This window comes from Megascapheus bottae, chromosome 15, assembly GCF_031878675.1.
Source record: "Megascapheus bottae isolate mThoBot1 chromosome 15, mThoBot2.hap1, whole genome shotgun sequence".
Lineage (NCBI taxonomy): Eukaryota > Metazoa > Chordata > Mammalia > Rodentia > Geomyidae > Megascapheus > Megascapheus bottae.
The window spans coordinates 42160505-42180498 of NC_143523.1; the positions used below are offsets into that span (position 1 = coordinate 42160505).

The 19994-nt window shown below is 42.9% G+C and overlaps 1 protein-coding gene across 2 annotated transcripts in view; it reads left to right on the top strand.

Annotated features, from left to right (window-relative positions):
* Window positions 1-1512: 1512 nt before the first annotated feature.
* Mypn (myopalladin) overlaps window positions 1513-19994 on the top strand; it is a 56755-nt gene continuing 38273 nt past the window's right edge. For both annotated transcript variants that reach the window (XM_090346429.1, XM_090346430.1), the window contains exons 1-2: window positions 1513-2333; window positions 18466-18641. In XM_090346429.1, the coding sequence (XP_090202555.1) occupies window positions 1513-2333; window positions 18466-18641 (997 nt within the window). The remainder of the gene's footprint in view (window positions 2334-18465; window positions 18642-19994) is intronic.

Genomic DNA, 19994 nt, shown 5'->3' on the forward strand with positions numbered 1-19994 from the left:
TAATCAGTGTATCAATTACACTTTCAAATTGGATGCATTTTGATCTTTACTTCATATATGTTTTCCACCTAGTTGATGCACAAATAAGGAAATATTTCTGAGATACCAATTCACTTTTATATGCATTTTGCATATTATCCACCATTTTACAAAATTTTAAATAGCCATATAGTTCTAGTTAATGAGCATATAGTAATTGAATTAATTAATGTCTTACTATTGGGCATAATTCTAGGTTTTTTTCCTATTATCCATGCCATAACAAATATGTTTGCTGATAAGTATTTGCCTTTATCCAACACACTTGCATTCTTAGCCTTTTTTACCCCTTCTGGTACTCAGGCTTGAACTCAGGGCTTTGCCTTTGCTAGGCAGGCACTCTACCATTTGAGCAATGCCCTATTCCTTTTTTGACATTAGTTATTTTTGGGATAAGGTTTAAGTTTTTGCTCAGGCATCTGGGATTACAGGCATGGGTCACTGTGACCAATACCTTAATTAATCTTAAAAACAACAGGAAACAACACCACCAACAACAAAAACTATCAACTTCATAGACTTCACTCGAATAAATGCCTCCATTAGGAACAATTTCAACTTTGGCAAGCATGTGGAAAAAAATATTTTGCTGTAAGTGATCCTTGTAGCCAGCTCTAATTGACCTCTCAAGGTGACTGCCTACTTTGCCAAGTGGAGGTTAGTTTGGGATAGGACTGGAGACATTTGGGAATTAAGGCAGCCATTTAAGAAACCTTAAATGTGATGTAAGTGATGCTTTCATGTCAGGAAAACAGATGAATGGGCTAACGTAGGTATTGCCATAGCATCATTTTGCATGTATTAATACTACTACAAAGGACTTTCATTACAGTATTTCCATACGCCACAGAAAGTTAAAGCCGGAGAGGCTGTGATTTCTTTCTTTCCATCTCTCTAGCACAAGGCCCAACTCATACTAACAAACAATGCCAAAGGGCCTTCATTCCATTATAGTCTGTGATTGATGGGAGCTGGCGGAAGGGGTGGTGGGTTAGGCAAGTCAAGGTCAACGGGGAAGAATACTGGAATCACTGAGCTGCATCTATTTGGAGAGAGAGAATTAACAGCTATGACTCACACGTTTGCCATCCTTCTAGTAAATGTTTGAATGAATACATGGGCATGATATTAATAGGATAAAATCGCTTTGCTTCTTTTGTTAACAGTTTTGAAATAGTCACGTTTGAATACCCCATATATTCATGCATCTAAAACTCAGAAGTCAGGAAAGGCAATCACATCAGAAAACAAAAAGAACAAACAAAAACACCAGTGGAGGTAAGAGTCCTGGAGATTTTCCGGCCTAGGCTGACTTTGAACCATGATCCCTAGATCTCAGCCTCCTGGATGGCTAGGATTAAAGCATATGAGCCAGTGGTGTCTTGCACGTTTCTTGTTTGTTTGCGTGAGGGAATATCTTGCTTTGCAGCCCAGGCCACCCTCACACTCCTGATCCTCCTGTTTTGTTACAGCATGCAAGACGACAGCCTAGAGGCTTCCACATCCATCTCTCAACTCTTAAGAGAAAGCTATCTGGCCGAAACTCGACATGGAGGTAACCACGAGAGGAGTCGCGCAGAGCCCTCCTCCAACCCTTTCCATTTTGGCAGCCCTTCTGGGGCTGCTGAAGGAGGAGGAGGAGGCCAAGACGACCTCCCGGACCTCTCAGCCTTTCTGAGCCAAGAAGAACTGGACGAGAGCGTCCATCTGGCCAGGCTGGCCATCAACCACGACCCTCTGGAGAAGGCCGAGCCGCTGAGACACCCACCCAAACCCAGCCTGGAGCCCAGCCTGCGCCCGCGCAGCCCTGGGGAGGGGCCCCCGGACCCCAAGCAGCCGCCCTACAGCTCCGAAACCCAGTCCAAGAAGGTGTTCCTGCACAAGGCCGCCGACTTCATCGAGGAGCTCTCCTCGCTCTTCAAGGCGCACAGCTCCCGGAGGATCAGGCCTCGCGCTTGCAAGAACCACAAGGGCAACCCCGGCCCCGCAGACCCGTCCGCGGGAAGGGAGCGAGCCTCCGTCCCCATCCCCGTCCCCACCGCCCCCATCCCCACCGCCGACGCCCGGGACAACGAGGTCAACCACGCCCTGGAACGCCGGGAAGCCCAGCGGCGCCAGGCCGCGCTGGAGGAGGCCGAGGCCAGCCCCGGGTCCTCGCCTTCTTCTCTGTACTACGAAGAACCCCTGGGGCAGCCTCCCCGCTTCACTCAGAAGCTACGGAGCCGCGAGGTCCCCGAAGGAACCCGGGTGCAGCTGGATTGCGTAGTGGTGGGAATTCCTCCACCTCAAGTAAGGTAACAAAACAAGCCCGCCACGTGCCATTCGGGGGCCCTGTCTGGCACAGTCGCCGTCGTCGTTTCCGTCATCATACGCACCCCACACCCCCGGAGAAAAGCAGCCCTGCTCACTAGAAATACCATAGACCCGGTCGGGATGCCATTTTAATGTTTGCTAGGGCTCGGGGTGGGACTCACCGGTAAGACCCCCTTGCTTAGCAGGGGAAGGAAGAAAGGAAGGAAGGAAGGAAGGAAGGAAGGAAGGAAGGAAGGAAGGAAGGAAGGAAGGAAGGAAGGAAGGAAGGAAGGAAGGAAGGAAGGAAGGAAAAGGAAGGCAAGAAAGGAAAGGAGGGAGGGAATTTCTAGAAGCTTGTGGGGGTGGGGGGATATGCCAGGACTGGGGTTTGAACTCAGGGCCTCCTACTTTCACTTGGCTTTTTGCACTGATAGACTGATGCTTTACCCCTTGAGCCACACCTCCACTTCTGGCATTTTGGTCATTAATTGGAGTCTCTTGGATTTGCCTTTGGATCTTGAGCAGCAGGCATAGCTCCTGGCCCCTAACTGCTCACTCGGGAATGTTGACTGAAGGAGAAAGCACGGGGGAGAGAGAGAGACCACATTTTTGGAGATCACAGGTCTATGAGTCAATGTTCAGAAGTTTTTCTGAACATGTACAACACCAGAAATCCTGAGAGGAACTAGGGCATCCTCCTTTCTTGAAGGTGAGGCCGGCTCTCCTGCTGCCTTCCTACAAGCTACCCTTTGCCATTGGTGATGATTCTCCTTTGGGAGAGGGAGAGGAAGAGCTTTTGTAGAGTTAAGTCAAGAGTAAGCATGAGGCAGTGCCTGGCCTTCTTCTCTAAAGGTCACTGATGTCACTTCCTGGGCCTAGGACAGTAACACCTGTGAGATTTTTTTTTTTTCAAGAGCACTCTATGACATCTGGTCAGTCCAAGTGAACTGGTGAACCACACATTACAGCATATGTACATACATACATCTACATCTACGTCTACATACATACGTATGTGTGTGTGACCCTTTTATTCCTGCCCAACTAGCTAGTTTTTGGAAACAGACTCATTTTTTATCCTTCCCATTTTTCTTCAACCATGACAATCCTTAATATAAGAATGAATTCAGGGGCCAGGAGTGCTTAGTGGCTTAGTGGTAGAGTGCTTGCCCAGCATGCATGAAGCCCTGGGTTTGATTCCTCAGTACCGCTAGGCACTATAAAGTACTTATCTCCCACCCCAAACAAGGTAATCTGATAGCTAGTCTTTAAAAGCTACCTTATCAACCAAGTAAAAATGTACAAATTTATACTCTGGCTCAAATGGTAGAGTACTAGTCTTCAATGCAATGTGAGAGCACGAGACCCTGAGTTCAAATCCCAGAAGAAGGAAGAAGAGAGGAGAAATGAAGAGAAAGAAGAGGAAGGAAAAAGAGAATGGGGACAGGGAGAAAGCTACTTAATGCTGATATAAATCAGGAGTGAGCTAGTTGGCCTACGATGTAGAAAGGGGTTGGAACTAAAGAACATGGGGGCAGTATCTGCCCTTCTACAGGCACAAAACAAAATAAAAGTATAAATCTATAAATTTAAAAGAAAGAAAACATTTAAGTGAAATATATATGGCTTCCATATAACAGCATTAATTTTATGTAGAAGGATTTTTTTTTCTTTTTTTTTTTTGCCAGTCCTGGGCTTGAGCTCAGGGCCTGAGCACTGTCCTTGGACTTTCTCAAGGCTAGAGCTCTACCACTTGAGCCTCAGCACCACTTCCAGCTTTTTTCTATGTATGTGGTACCAAGGAATCGAATCCGGGTCTTCATGCATGCTAGGCAAGCACTTTAACCACTAGGCCAAACTCCCGGCCCAATTTTTTTTTTTCTTGAGACAGGATCTTATTATGAAGATCCCTTAGCCTCTGGCTCCTGGGATTACACATGTGGCTTGGAAAGAATTTCTTTTCTTTTCTTTTTCTTTCTTTTTTTCTTTCTTTTTCTTTTTTGTCCCTTATAGGGCTTGAACTCTGGGACTGTGGCAGTCCCTAAGCTCTTCTCCTCAAGGCTAGTACCATGTTGAGCCACAGTGCCACTTCCGATTTTATGGTAGTTAATTGGAGATAAGAGTCTCATGAACTTTTGTGCCTGAGCTGGCTTTGAACCTCAATCCTTAGATCCTTAGTTAGGATTACAAGCATGAGCCACAGATACCCAGCAGAAAGAATTTCTTTACTGATAAAATGTATGTCTATGTTCCAACCACTGATTTGATGCCAGGAAACCAGTAGGTATTTATTTAATTCATTTCTGAATAAATTTATATGTAATTTCATGACTACAATTGTATTTTTTAAACGAATTTTCCAGATAGGTTATTAGCTTTCATTTTTCTAAACAAAGAATTGGTAAAGCTCTAATCAAAAGGCAAATCTTTAATTTGTGCACAGTACTGTTAATGCAATAATATAGAGTATGAATATTTTTCCCTGCCTTCAAGAAGCTTACAATACAATTAATGAAACAATCCTAATTCTTTTTCACTTTTCTTTTTCTTTCTTTCTCTTCCTCTTCCTCTCTTCCTCCTCCTCCTCCTCCTCCTCCTCCTCCTCCTCCTCCTTCTTTTTTTTGCCAGTCTTGGGGCTTGAACTTAGGGTTTGGGAACTGTCTCTGAGCTTCTTCTGCCCAAGGCTCGCTCTCCCACTTGAGCCACAGAACCACTTTTGGCTTTTTCTGTTGTTGTTGTTTTTTGGTTTTTGGTTTTTTTTCTTCCCAGTCTTGGGCTTGAGCCTCAGGAACTGAGCACTGTCCTTGGACTTTCTCAAGGATAGAGCTCTACCACTTGATCCTCAGCACCACTTTCGGCGTTTTTTTTCTATTTATGTGGTACTGAGGAATCGAACCTGGGTCTTTGCATGCTCGGCAAGCACTCCATCACTAGGCCAAACTCCTGGCCCGACTTTTTCTGTTTATGTGATACTGGGGAGTAGAACCCAGGGCTTCAAGCATGATAGGCAAGCACTCTACCACTAAGCCACATTCCCAGCCCCACCATCCTTTCCTATAGCACATATACTATAAGACCATCAGGCTGGGAGAACTAGAAAAGTCAAAGGAGGCTTCGGGGTTTCTGTGGAGATCTTAGCTGACAATGGAAAACAAAAAAGGATTGAGCTAGAATTTAACTCATCTATTCATTGAATGAATAAATTACTAACTTACCTATTAAATTACTAAAATCCTTTACCAAGACTACAAAAACAACTGTAAACTATTGGAGTAAATTGTTTTGAAACTAAGACTTCACCCACTCTGAGAGGGGAGCTCATGATCCAGTACAGAAAACAGAAACTTGTAATCAAAGTTCTGCAGTCTGGTATAAGAAGACGTGTGTGTGTGTGTGTGTGTGTGTGTGTGTGTGTACACAAGCGTGCATACACATGTGTGATACTTTGGTGACTCAAATGGAGGTGTGAATTACTTTGTCAGAAGTGCAGAATAAAAGGAGCACTAACACAGGATTGGGAGGAAACAGGGGAAAGCAAGTGGAAAGGCCCTGAGGCAAGTATTTTCAGAGAATCCTAAGCATATGTCTATGTCAATAACATGAATGGGTAAAGAAAGATTAGAGAGAGAATTCCCCAAGTGAGTAGAAGGGAGGAGTCCAGAGACCAGGTCAAATCAACATGTTAATTCAAGGGCAAAGATGCTCATATTACAATAAACCCTTTTTTTTCATTGTTGGGATAATGTATAGAGAGGTTATGGTTACATTTGTCAGGTAGTAGGCACATTATTCTCACACATTGATATCCCTTCTCATGTTTTTGTCCCCATTTCCCTCTTCTCACCCCCTTAAAATAAACCTTTTATGTGTTGGGGAAGATGCTTACCTAGCTGGAAAGAAGAGCAGAGCCATATGCTTTTGGAAGAGACTTAGAAGCAAACGTAGAGCTTGGATAGTGCATAGGGAAGGAGAAGGATGACAGGGAACATTTAAAGAGAACAGGTTCAATGAAGAAGGATGGAGCTAGGGGGCTGCTCAGGAAGCTGTATATGGTACCTCAGGTATTGGCTGCTGTGCTAGGACTGGGCTGGTGTCCACTGCGAAAGAGAAGATGCGAGGGACGAATAGCATTTAGAAGAGAAGAATCAAGCTGAACTCGGTGATTTACTAAGTGGATGAGTTAAAACAAAACAGGGAGTTTGACCTAGTGGTAGAATGCTTGCCTAGCATGCATGAAGACCCAGGTTCCATTCCTCAATACCAGATACATAAAAAAGCCGGAAGTGGTGCTGTGTCTCATGTGGCAAAATACTAGCCTTGCAGAAAGCCCAAGGACAGTGTTCAGTCTCTGAGTTCAGTCCCCAAGACTGGCAAATAAAACAAAAACAAAAACAAAATATTACCTCACAAGTTTGAAAGACAAGAGTGACTGGCTAGTATTCAGAGATCTGGAAGAGGTTGATGGGTATTTGGGTCTGATTAGATGGAGGGGACCATTTACAATTGGGGGAAGGGAATTTTCCTTCTGCCAAGGGCCATTTGGATATTTATAACATCATTCCTAAGCCATAGAAAATTATCAATACAGGCAAACAACCACGCGTAAGCATACATGTTTGTCCTGTCGTGTACCAAATAACTTTGTGGGATATTCCCAGACCTCTGCTAGGTATTCAGAAATGCAGGACCAAAAGCCAAAGACACTGCTGAAGGACTAGAGTAACCTGGAAACTGGGAAAAGTCTGGCATACTGTGTCAATGCCCTTATATAAAGATGTTGAGGTTGAACTGACCTGGCCCAGGACCCACCATTCTACCATAGCAGCATAAGACCTTGATATAGCCAAGTATTTACAGAGGGGTAGTATATACAGGTTTATACTTAAAATCAGTTCCTCTATGGTTCATCTCAATACTTGAGTGCAGCATTCTTTTAGCTTCCACACACAAAAGTTGCTACAGATACCCTAAGATATAACACGAGTGCACACACACATACACTTACACACTTTTTTTTTTTGCCAGTCCCTGGTCTTAAACTCAGGGCCTGGACACTGTCCTTGGGCTTTCTCAAGGCTAGTGCTCTACCACTTGAGCCACAGTACTACTTCCAGCCTTTTCTGTGTATGTCGTATCAAGGAACCAAATCTGGGGCTTCGTGCATGCTAGGCAAACACTCTACCACTAGGCCATGCTCCCAGCCTCATCAGACACTGAATTTTTGCATCATATTTCAAATATCATGTTCTATGAACAAGTATTCAAGAAAAAAAATCTCTAAGTGCAATCACTAACACATAAATTTAAGAACATAATTAAAATTAAGCTGAATCTCTGTATATATAGATACATATCAATCTATATAATATATCAATATGTTCATAGAATATATATCCTATCATAGACCTATTTGTCTATATAAACCTATATATATATATGTTTATACATATATATACACACATATATTTATAACTCCAAATTAATGTCAGTGACATGGAATACCTGAGTATTGAGTCATCGCTCTTGTACTGTTTAGATCTAATACCACATATCAGGGAGACCGTGCACCTTTTGTTCCTTTGGTCTTGGCCTATTTCATTATTTTGTCTTATCTGGTAGCTATGTACAACTGCATTGTATATATGTACCACATTTTTTTGTATCCATTCATCTATTATTGGGGCTTCTGGGTTGTTTCCATCTCTTGGCTATTCACACACACACACACACACACACACACACACACACACACACTTTTTTTTTCTGGTCAGTTGTGGGGCTTGAACTCTGGGCCTGAGTGCTGTCCCTGAGCTCTTCAGCTCAAGGCTACTGCCCTACCCCTGAGCCAGGGAACCACTACTAGTGTTCTAGTGGTTAATTGGAGAAAAGCCTCACAGTCTTTAGTGCCTGGGCTGGCTTTGAACTATGATCCTCAGATCTTCTCAGCCTCTTGTGTAGCTAAGATTACATGTGTGAGCCACCATGCCTGGCTACACACACTCATTTTTAAAGATAAAATTAATGCTATTGAAACTGCAGGTAAGGGAGAAGCCTAGAGCCCTCCCTACCTGTTCTCCACCACTGGAAATCTGAAACCATCTCCACAGAACCAGGAGCATAAGTTCTAATCCAGAGAATCTTTAAAAAAAAAAAAAAAGAAACAAGAACAAATTAAGCGAGGCATCCATGCTCATGCTACTCAGCAGCTTCAGATCTCAGCTGTGACTCAAAGCCAGCTAGACAGGGGAAAGCCATGAGATTCTTATTTCCAGCTAGCCAGCAAAAAAAAGCCAAAATTGTCATGTCTATTGATATGGATAGCCCAAGTGATAGAACACTAACCTTGAGCAAAAAAGATAAGGAACAACACCTAGTCCCAATACTGACATAGACAGACAGACACACACACACACACACACACACACACATACACACTAAAGTCATTAAAATAATGAATCATTTCAATTTACCAACTAGAACACCATAGCTAATAAGGAAATTAAATTTTTAGTTATTTTAGCAAGAAGATATAGGCAGGGTGATTATCTTGTGGTTGTGTATAGTCAGGTTTTTTTTGTTTGTTTTGCCAGTCGTGGGGCTTGAACTCAGGGCCTGAGCACCGTCCTTGGGCTTTCTCAAGGCTAGCGCTCTCCCACTTGAGCCACTACACCACTTCCAGCTTTTTTTCTATGTATGTGGTACCAAGGAATCAAACCCAGGTCTTCGTGCATGGTAGGCAAACACTCTTACCACTGGGCTAAATTCCTGGCCCATGTGGTCAGTTTTTTTAACCCCTGTTTTTAGAGCCCTAGTTTAGCAAGTTGAAAATTATTTTTGCTACTATGTAATTGATTTTCAAGTCAACTGTGAAGGAATTGTTTTGTAAGTCAAAGTAGGATCTCGAAGTTAAAGTGTTTGAAAGCTTGTCAAGCTTGAACGTAGTCTTGGCAAAGGAAAGAAGTTCATGTGTGACGCACAGATGAAAGAGGCTGCAGGAATTCTGAGCAAATGGCCATGATCCCTTTTTGTATCCTGACTCCACATTCTTTTCTAGGAATGTGCAGCTGGGCCGTGGCGTGTGTGCTTGTACATAGCCTTCTGAGACAGTACAAACATCCTTTGTACACACAATAGTGCCTACCTACATGGCTGCTAAGTTTTATTGCTACCATTTCTGGATAGTTGCCTACATGCAGGGTGCCAAGGAACTGAAGGAAACAAAACAGCCATAAACAAACAAACAAAAAGAATACCTGCAATAATAAAGGGGAATTGCATATGATTTGGTACCTCTTCTTAATGATCTATATACTGTGGTAGGCACTAAGGGTTAAATAGCAAAAAAGGTAGAAAAGTTCTGGCTGTCAGGGAGTTTAGAGTCTAGTAAAGGATATGGATAATAAACAAAATTCTACAATTTATTATATAATGAAAATTGTGATAAAAAGTGTTGAGTACTCTCCCATTTTGACTGATCTTTCTATGCGGTGTGTGTGTGTACTGTGGTTTGAACTCTGAGCCTCATAGCCTCCTCAGCTTCTTTGCTCACAGCTGACTACCACTTGAACCCTGCTTCCAGTTCTTCTTTTTACTATATAATTGGAGATAAAGTCTCTCAGACTTATCTTCCTGGACTGGCTTCAATCCACAGTCCTTCCAACTCCACCTCCTGAGTTAGCTTGGTTTGCAAGGGTGGGCTTAGGCCAGTACCTTGGTATGGTTTCTTTTGGATAACTAGATGTTCTTAACTTCAATATTAAATTGATTAATTTTTCTTTCATATTTTTCCTTTTTGAAATTTGTGTCTAGCTTAGGAATTTCTTCCTGCCTCTGATGCCAAAAAGATATTTTTGTGTGTTGTGGTTTTTTAATTAAAATTATTTTTTTAATTCTACCTTCTACATTTACATGTTTAATCCACAAAGCTGACTTTTGTGTGTAGTATAAAGCAGAGAGTCTATGCCATTGTTTTTTGTTTGTTGGTTGGTTTTAAAGATTGGACAACCTAGCCAAGCATTGCTGGCTCATTCCTGTAATCCTACATTAAAAGGCTGGAATCTGAAGATCACAGTTCAAAGCCAGGTCAGGCAAAAAAAGCCCACAATCTTCTTATTTCCAATTAACCAGCAAAAAGCCAGGAGTGGTAGTATGGTTCAAATGGTAGAACACTAGAAAAAGCTAAGTGAGAGTACAAGGTCCTGAGTTCAAGCTCTAGTACCCATGTGAAATTACCAGTAGATTTTTAGCACATGGGCCTACCTTCCTTTTCTCCCTTCCATAACCTAAGGAAACAACAAGGATGGCACCTGTAAACCTAAATTTTTACAAATTTCTCAACATTTGAATCCTATGTGGAAGAGACAGCTGAGCCTTGGCATGTCTATAGAATGAGAGCTCTTCTTTAAAATAAACAATGAAATGTTGCAAATGCACAGTTAAGCATGGAGCCTTGGGCTGGGAGTTTGGCCTAGTGGTAGAGTGCTTGCCTAGCATGCATGAAGACCTGGGTTCGATTCCTCAGTACCACATACATAGAAAAAGCTGGAAGTGGCCGGGAGTTTTGCCTAGTGGTTAAAGTGCTTGCCTAGCATGCACGAAGACCTGGGTTCGATTCCTCGGTACCACATACATAGAAAAAAGCCAGAAGTGGTGCTGAGGCTCAAGTGGTAGAGCTCTAGCCTTGAGAAAGTCCAAGGACAGTGCTCAGGCCCTGAGCTCAAGCCCAGGACTGGCAAAAAAGGAAAAAAGAAAAAGCAGGAAGTGGTGCTGTGGCTCTAGCCTTGAGAAAGTCCAAAGACAGTGCTCAGGCCCTGAGTTCAAGTCCCAAGACTGGGCAGGAATAAAAAAAGCATGAGGCCTCGGGAAGGAGTCCTACAAGGCTAAAGTTCTATTTCTTTCATAGGTCATCTGCCTCCAAACAATGTACTCTGATTAAAGGAGGAAATTCAAAATCCAAAAAGATATTGTTGGAGCCAGGAACTCTTCTGGGCATGCTCCATCTGTAGTCACAGGATACAGTCATTAGGAGAAGATTTCAAGCTGTTGATTGATTATTATTATCGTAGGAGCCACATTCAGGGTAGCAGTGTAGGCCAGTGCCTCCTGCTTCTCTTGCTCAGCCTAACAAGGATAGCCTTTTACACAGAAGCCAGACTAACAGATGTGTTCTGGGGAGGCAGGGCAGTGTCCCAGATACTAACAATAGCCAGGAGGCTGAAGCAGCCACTGGTACACAGTGTACACCTACCTGAAATCCCAGTCTGCCTCCCTCTCCAACAATCTCCAGAGACAGTCCCCTGTCATCAGAGCCAACAACCCTGAAAAAACAAGGTTTTCAAACAGCTAAGGAAAACAGATATTCTGAGAGGCACCCAAGGTAGCAAATAGAAGCATTTATTCTGAACCACATAACCTAGCAAACAGAAGAAAATACCAGAGAACAATAGAAGCTACAGCATCGACTTTGGAAGGGCTGGGGCAAGACTAAAGGAAGCCTCTGAGCAATCACTCTTTTACTGAGTATTATTTCTGGTGAGTCAGGATAACACATTCAAGTTATGTTAGAAGTGGTTAAGGTGCTACAACAATGAGTCATAATATTTATCCAAGCCATATTTTAGATGTGATACTAACCTCACAGCATAGTGATGATATACAACCCCCCCTCAAAAAAAAAGTCCAATTAAATCTGAAAAGGGTGTCTCTTCAGTGCCTATCCCTGGTAGCTAGCCAGGGTAGCAAATCTGGCAAGCTAATGTCAGCATACCACAGGTGGGGTTCTTTGTCATTTGGCCCTGCCTTGTGACTCATGTCTGCTGAGCCATGAATCACATGGGCACCTCCTACTGTTCTGTAAGTGTCATGGGGATTTGGCATTCTGTGAGTGTCTGCCCTAACATGGACTCACAGGAGCCAATGTTTTCCTCCTATCCTCTAAACTTTAGAGGCTGGGCACAGTGGCTCAGGACTATCAACCTAGCTAATCAGGAGACTGAGATCTGAGGATCACAGTTCAAAGTCAACCCAGGTTAAAAAGAAAAAAAGGTCATGAGACTCATCTTCATCTTCAATGAACCACCAAAAGGCCAAAGTGGAGTGGTGGCTCAAGTGGTAAAGTACCAACCATCCTTGAGAAAAACACAGCTGGACAGTGCCCAGGTCCTGAATTTAAGCCCCAGGACTGACATTCACAAAAAGTCTTCAGGGTAGCTAAGTAAATTTTACACCTTTTCAGACAAGTGTGTGATTTCTGAGTACATGATGGCATGACTGATTGTTCTTCGGACCTAGGTCAAGCCATGCTGGCTCTTAGAGTACAGATATTTTAAAAAAAAAAAAATGCTTCTGAGAGTTCAGGCTGTTAGGTCATTCCATTATCTTTTTCTGGTTATCCAATTGTCTACATTTTGACAATGCTGAGAAATCTAATCTAAAAGTCTGAGGTAATCCTACTGTGTTTATAGAAGGAAAGGTCTGGTTGCTGTCCCTGAGCTCTTCAGCTCAAGGCTACCACCCTACCCTTGAGCCAAGCCCCACTTACCATTTTCGAGAGGTTAGTTGGAGATAAAGAGTTTCAAGTTCTTTTGTGCCGGATCTGGCTTTGAACCTTGATCCTGAGATCTCAGCCTCCTGAGTAGCTATGATTATAAGCATGAGCCAGAGCACCCAGCTATCTTTGTTGTTGTTGTTGTTGTTGTGGGGCTTGAACTCTGGGCCTGGGCACCGTCCCTGAGCTCTTCAGCTCAAGGCTACCACCCTACCCCTTGAGCCACAGAGTCACTTCTGGTTTTCTAGTGGTTAATTAGAGATAAGAGTCTCTCAGGACTTTAGTGTCTGGGCTGGCTTTGAACAGCAATCCTCAGATCTCAGCCTCCTGAGTAGCTATGATTACAGGCATGAGCCACTGTGCCCAGCTTATATCTTTGTTTTGAAGTAGCTATTTATATTTGTTCATCAAATAGTTCGAAAAAATCAAATATTATTAAAGAACAAATTATTTTCAATTGAGTACCAGTGGTTTACATCTGTAATCCTAGTATACAGGAGTCTGAGATTTGAAGATCACTATTCAAAGCCAGTCTGGGTAGAAAAGTCGGTGAGATGCTCATCTCCAGTTAATCACCAAAAAGCTAGAAGTAAAGGTATCATTCAAGTTGTAGAGCACCAGCTTTGATGAATAAGCTAAGTTTCCAGATCCTGAGTTCAAGTGCTAAGTCTAGTACTGGAGGAAGGAAGGGAGGGAGGGAGGGAGGGAGGGAGGGGAGGGGAGGGAAAGGGAAGAGAAAGGAAGGAGGAAAGGAAGGATTTCTTCAACCTTTTAAACTCTTACCTGTCTACTTCCCTTTAGATTTCTGAATAACATGCCAGTGTTTCTCAAAACTTCTGTTCTCGGGCCCCTTTTACAATCTTAAAATTCATTGAGGCCCAAAAGAAATTTTGTTTATATAAGTGATAGTTATGTGTCATATTCTAAACTAAAACTAAGGCATGTTTAAAATATTACTGATTCATTCATTTTAAAATGGCAGTAATAAACATGTTGCTATCACTAACTGAATGTTTTCCAAAGCACAAACTTTAGTGAGAATGCCACATTATTTAATAGCTTCTTCTAGTCATTGTGGCTATTCTAATGTGATATTTCACCACAATTCAATTTTTCCTTTTTTAAAAAAGTTTTTATGCTTATTGCCTTAATTTTTTTAAAGTAAGTATGGGATGCCCATGTGTGGATAAGCATAGCTTGTCTGTCATTCTTTCAAGTTGCCGTTTGGTTACCAGAATCGCAGCTCCTTATCCAACCCTCTGCCCAGGCCCTACAAGTGCTGTTCTACACACTTCCCATTTTACCACCCAGAAAATGAAGTGTGTGGACTCAGGACACAGATCTAGTGGTTTTAATGGCTTCATCAGGACATTTTCCTTGAAATTGTGTGAGTGTGTGTGTGTGTGTGTGTGTGTGGATGTGGACCTTTCACCACATCAGTTTGTGACACGTGGCCAAAGCCCTAGCACCTTTATCCACAGTAGCTTTTGCACTAAAAAGGTGAATGTCAGCACAGTGAAAGGGAAAATAATCTCATTTTTGTTTTCATAGAAAGTGAGCTACACTGTAACCCAGTGAGAACCACTGAGGTATGCTTATTTGCTATTGTTCACTATGCTCACATAAGCTATTTTGTATTCACTTTCTAGTCTTTCAGCTGGTAGTCAATTTGGCACCTCACTGGCACCTCATTTTTCCTTTCTTCTTTATCCCAGTATAATCATAGCCTATTGTTGCTTTTAAAAAAGTGTTTAGGTGCTCTTTCTAAGTTAGTTGTGTGAGTGTTATTCACTACTAGGCTAGTAGGGTAAAATGATTATTTCCCTGTTTGCACAGTCAGCCCTCAGTGTCTGAGGATACTGAGGCTTCAAAGATTGTCTCCCTGGTGAGTGTCAAAATCTGAAAATGCAGCTGGGCATGGTAGCTCACGTCTGTAATCCTAACTACTCAGGAGGCTGAGATCTGAGGATCCAGGTTCAAAGCCAGCCCAGGCACAAAAGGACCAGAGCCTCTTATCTCCAATTAACCTCTAGAAAAAGGGAAGTGGGGCTTGGCTCAAGGGTAGGGTGGTAGCCTGGAGCTGAAGAGCTCAGGGACAGTGTGCAGGCTGAGTTCAAGCCCCATGACCAACAACAAAACAAAAAAAAAATCTGAAAATACTCAGATCCTTTCTATAAGATGATTCATGCTGGGTATGGTGGCTCATTCTTGCCTGTAATCCTAGCTACTCAGGAGGCTGAGATCTGAGGATTGCTGTTCAAAGCCAGCCCAGACACTAAAGTCCTGTGAGGCTCTTATCTCTACTTAACCTCTAGAAAATCTGAAGTGGTGCTGAGGCTCCAGGGGTAGGGTGGTAACCTTGAGCTGAAGAGCTCAGGGACAGTACCCAGGCCCAGAGTTCAATTGACAAAATAAAGATGATTTATGCCAGTGGTTCACACCTGTAATCCTATTTATTACTTTGTGTTATGTTCATTAATAATTACTGTTTCAAAAGTGAACCATGTATGGTGGCTCAAGCCCACAATCCCAGCACTTGGAAGGTAGAGGCAGGAGGACTTCAAGTTCTAGACTGGCCTGGGTTACGTAGCAAAACTTGTCTCAAACAACAACAACAAAAGTAACAACATAAAAGGGGTCTCTGAGGCCGGGAGTTTGGCCTAGTGGTTAAAGTGCTTGCCTAGCATGCACGAAGACCCGGGTTCGATTCCTCGGTACCACATACATAGAAAAAAGCCGGAAGTGGTGCTGAGGCTCAAGCGGAAGAGCTCTAGCCTTGAGAAAACCCAAGGACAGTGCTCAGGCCCTGAGCTCAAGCCCAGGACTGGCAAAAAAAAAAAACAAAAAAAACAAAAGGGGTCTCTGAGATATCTCCCTTCTATCTGTCACCATCTATTTCCCATCACCCGTAATGCGTAGCCACTTTTGATCATCATTTTATTCTTCTAGTTGTGATATGAAAACAATGTGAGTATATGTTATTTCTTTTTTTTTTTTTTGCCAGTCCTGGGCTTGAGCTCAGGGCCTGAGCACTGTCCTTGGGTTTTCTCAAGGCTAGAGCTCTTCCGCTTGAGCCTCAGCACCACTTCCAGCTTTTTTCTATGTATGTGGTACCAAGGAATCGAACCCGGGTCTTCATGCATGCTAGGCAAGCACTTTAACCACTAGGCCAAACTCCCAGCCCTATATATTATTTCTTATTCTCTTGAATCTGTTTTGTAGGACTGATGCATCGAAGTGGATGACTTAAAACAATAGGAATAGCCAGGCACGGGTGGCTCACGCCTGTAATCCTAACTACTTGGGAGGCTGAGATCTAAGGATCGCAGTTTGAAGCCAGCCTGGGCTGGAAAGTCTGTGAGACTCTTATCTCCAACAAACTACTCAGAAAAGGCCAGAAGTAGTACTGTGGCTGTTGTGGTAGATTGCTAGCCTTGAGCACAAAAAGTCTCAGGAAAGCACCCTGGCCCTGAATTCAAGCCCTAGGATAGGCAAGAAAGAAGGAAAGAAAGAAAGAGAGAGAAAGAAAGGAAAGAGAGAGAAAGAAGAAGAGGAAGGAGAAGAAGGAGAAGAAGGAGGAGGAGAAGGAGGAGAAGAAAAATAAGAAGAAGAAGAAGAAGAAGAAGAAGAAGAAGAAGAAGAAGAAGAAGAAGAAGAAGAAGGAGGAGGAGGAGGAGGAGGAGGAGGAGGAGGAGGAGGAGGAGGAGGAGGAGGAGGAGGAGGAGGAGGAGAGGGAGGAGGAAGAGGGACGGAAGGAAGGAAGGAAGGAAGGAAGGAAGGAAGGAAGGAAGGAAGGAAGGGAAGAGAGAGAGGTGTGATGGTGTGTGCCTATAATTCCAGCACTAGAAAGCAAAGTCAGACAATCTCTTAAGTCTGAGACCAGCCTGGACTACCTAGGGAAGCCCTGTCTTTAAAACGGCATCTCACAGAGGAGGAGACTCCTCCTCCACACTTCTACAAATCTGCCACCCCAAGTGTCACTAGCACTGCGTTCCTTCTGAGACTCCAGGAGGAATTCTTCCCTCTTCTTGGCCTCTGCTGGTGGCTGTCAATCCTCAGCATTCCCTGGCCGACAGCTGCATCACCCCAGTCTCTGCCTCTGTCATCACAAAGTGTTCTCCCTGTGTGTCTCCACTTTCACATGGCGTCTCATCTTCTAATGACCAGGTCACACTGGATTTGGTCCCACCCCGATGACCTCATCTTAACTTGATTACGTCTGCAAAGACAATTTCCAGATAGGGTCATTGTCCCACATATGATGGGTTAGGATTTCACCATATCTTTTTGGGTGCAGAAAGGGACATAATTCATTCTATTAACTCTCTTTTACCAAGCTACCATTCTATGTGTTTTCATTTTGTTACTATTCAGTTGAACTCTCCATCTGGGGGATCTTTTTGTGTTCTTTCTCATTCTCTTTGTAGAGCTACAAAGTGTTCTCCTGTGGCCGCTGACCATCCATTGCCAGTCCCCTAAGGAGGGACATTGCCTGTTTCCAACCTTTTGCTATTTCAATGAATAGTCTGTATATTTCTCATTTTGTATGTATTCAAGTCCACTGGTGTGACAGATTCCAACAAGTTTTCTATTGCAAGAATAAATGCATCTGTACCGGTATTCCAGATTTCTTCTGCTAGGGGTGGTGCAATTTTACATTCCCAATTGAACATTTAGGCTTTTGTTACATAGTTATGTGAGAAATGATTCTATCACTTAATATGAATGTTCATTTTTCTTGTGTACCTTCGCATTCAACACATTTTATGTACTATTTTGTATAAATTTTTGGGAAAAAATTCCTGTATTGTAGTAAAAGTTTCCAATGTCGGGCATCTAGAATTAAAAGACCATAACCTAAGACCAAAACCAGTTTTGTAGTGACTAATACTGGCTTTTTCATCATCTCTCAGTTAAACTACTTGTGTGTGTGTGTGTGTGTTTGTGTGTGTGCCAGTTCTGGGGCTTGTACTTAGAGCCTAGGGGCTGTCCCTTAGCTTTTTGGAGCTCAAGGCTGCTGCTCTACTGTTTGAACCATAGCTCTACTTCCAGCTTAATTGAAAATTAAACATCTCAGGCTCTTTCCTTCTTGGACTGGCTTTAAACCATGATCCTCAGATCTCAGCTAGGAATGAACCATTGTATCATTCTTTTCTTTTTCTTTTTTATGCTAGTCCTGGGGCTTGAACTCAGAGCCCTGGACACAGTCTCAGTGCTAGCTCAATACTAGCACTCTACCACTTGAGCCACAACTCTACGTCCTGCTTTTAGGGTAATTAATTGAAGATAAGAATCTCACAGATTTTCCTGCTGGCCTGGCTTTGAACCCTGACCCATACATTTCAGCCTCCTGAGCAACAAGGACTATAGTCATAAGCTACTGGCACTATTCTCAATAGTGGCCCCTCTCTAGCTACCTAAGTGTCAATTTGAGTATTGTTAACTCTTCTCATTGTTTTAGCCAAACGATACTGCTTCATGTTCTGACCTCTAAATGAAGTTTGTCACAGAATTCTACTCAGAGAACATTTGGAGCCATCTATGATTTTCAAGTCTCATGTCCAACGGCCATGGTCCCTTTCTTGCAGGTGGTACTGTGAAGGCAAGGAGCTTGAAAATTCCCCAGACATTCACATTGTGCAGGCAGGAAACCTGCACTCTCTCACCATTGCCGAAGCCTTTGAAGAGGATACAGGACGCTATTCCTGCTTTGCTTCTAACATCTATGGCACTGATTCAACTTCTGCTGAGATTTACATAGAAGGTAAAGCGAAATACTCTTGGAACATGATATGTATGACTAGATTTGTAATAAAGGAACATTTACTGAACGCCTGTTTGACCACACACTATTCTAGGCAATGGAGGTACAATAATGAACCAACTAAACAAATATCCCTAGATTCATATACTGATTGAATTATATTCAATTAAATTATAATGGGAAAGAAAAAATAAATGAGGTAAATAAAATATAAAATATAGTAGGGATCTGTGTCACAGTGGATGAAATAGCAAGAATAATGGGTAGAAATTGTGAGTGTGAATGTGTACATGCAAATATGTGTGTGTGTGTGTGTGTGTGTGTGATTTGTTAGTGGTGTTTGTCATAGGGCTTAAACTCAGGGCCTGGGCACTATTCCTGAGTTGTTTTCCCCTCAAGGCTAGTACAATACTACTTTGAGCCATAGTGTCACTTCGGTTTTTTGGGTTGTTAATAAGAGATAAGGGTCTCATGGGTTTTCCTGCCCTGGCTGGCTTCAAAGAAAAATCCTTAGATCTCGGCCTCCTTATAGTTACAGGTATGAGATACTGTGCCTCTCTGGGTATGATTTTTGATTAGGTGGCCAGTGAAGACCTCAGTAACTAAATGACATTGGAGAAAATGAGGGAATGGCCCCAAAGATAACAAAAGTCCTGTAGGCAGAGAAATCTTGGGAATAAGAGATTCTTGGTACATAACACAGGCTGTTCTTGAACTCATGATCCCTTCTGCCCCAGCTTCCTGAGTTTTAAGATGGTACCCATTTGCCACCAAACCCAGTGAAATGTGCTACTTTAAAGGTGAAGACGAACTGGCATGGAAGGAAGAAGAAACTTAACAGGAGATAAGGGGTAAAGTTCAAGATGAGTTTGAGGTGGAACAAGGCAGATGAGCAGATAGTACCATTGCAAAGATTTGGTGAGGGAGATGGAAATTCTGGAAGGTTCTGAGCAGAGACATGGCATGATATGACTTAATTCTTAGCTGACGCTCCAGGTGAGAACACACAGAAGGAGAAAAGCAAGAGAAGTATGGTGACCAGTAGAGAGCATTGTTAAGACATTTACACCAGCACTAAACTTACATGATTAATTTTAGGGAAGAAATCAATTTATGTGCCTCATATATCTCCCTAAGTTTTCCTTCCTATTGTATTTCTCTGGATCTTTTCTGGGGACTATTTTTTTTGGGGGGGGCCACTCTTGCACTTGAGCTCAGGGCCTGAGCACTGTCCTTGGACCTTCTCAAGGCTAGAGCTCTACCACTTGAGCCTTAGCTCTACTTCTGGCTTTTTTTTCTACGTGTATGGTACTGAGGAATCGAACCCGAGTCTTTGTGCATGCTAGGTAAGCA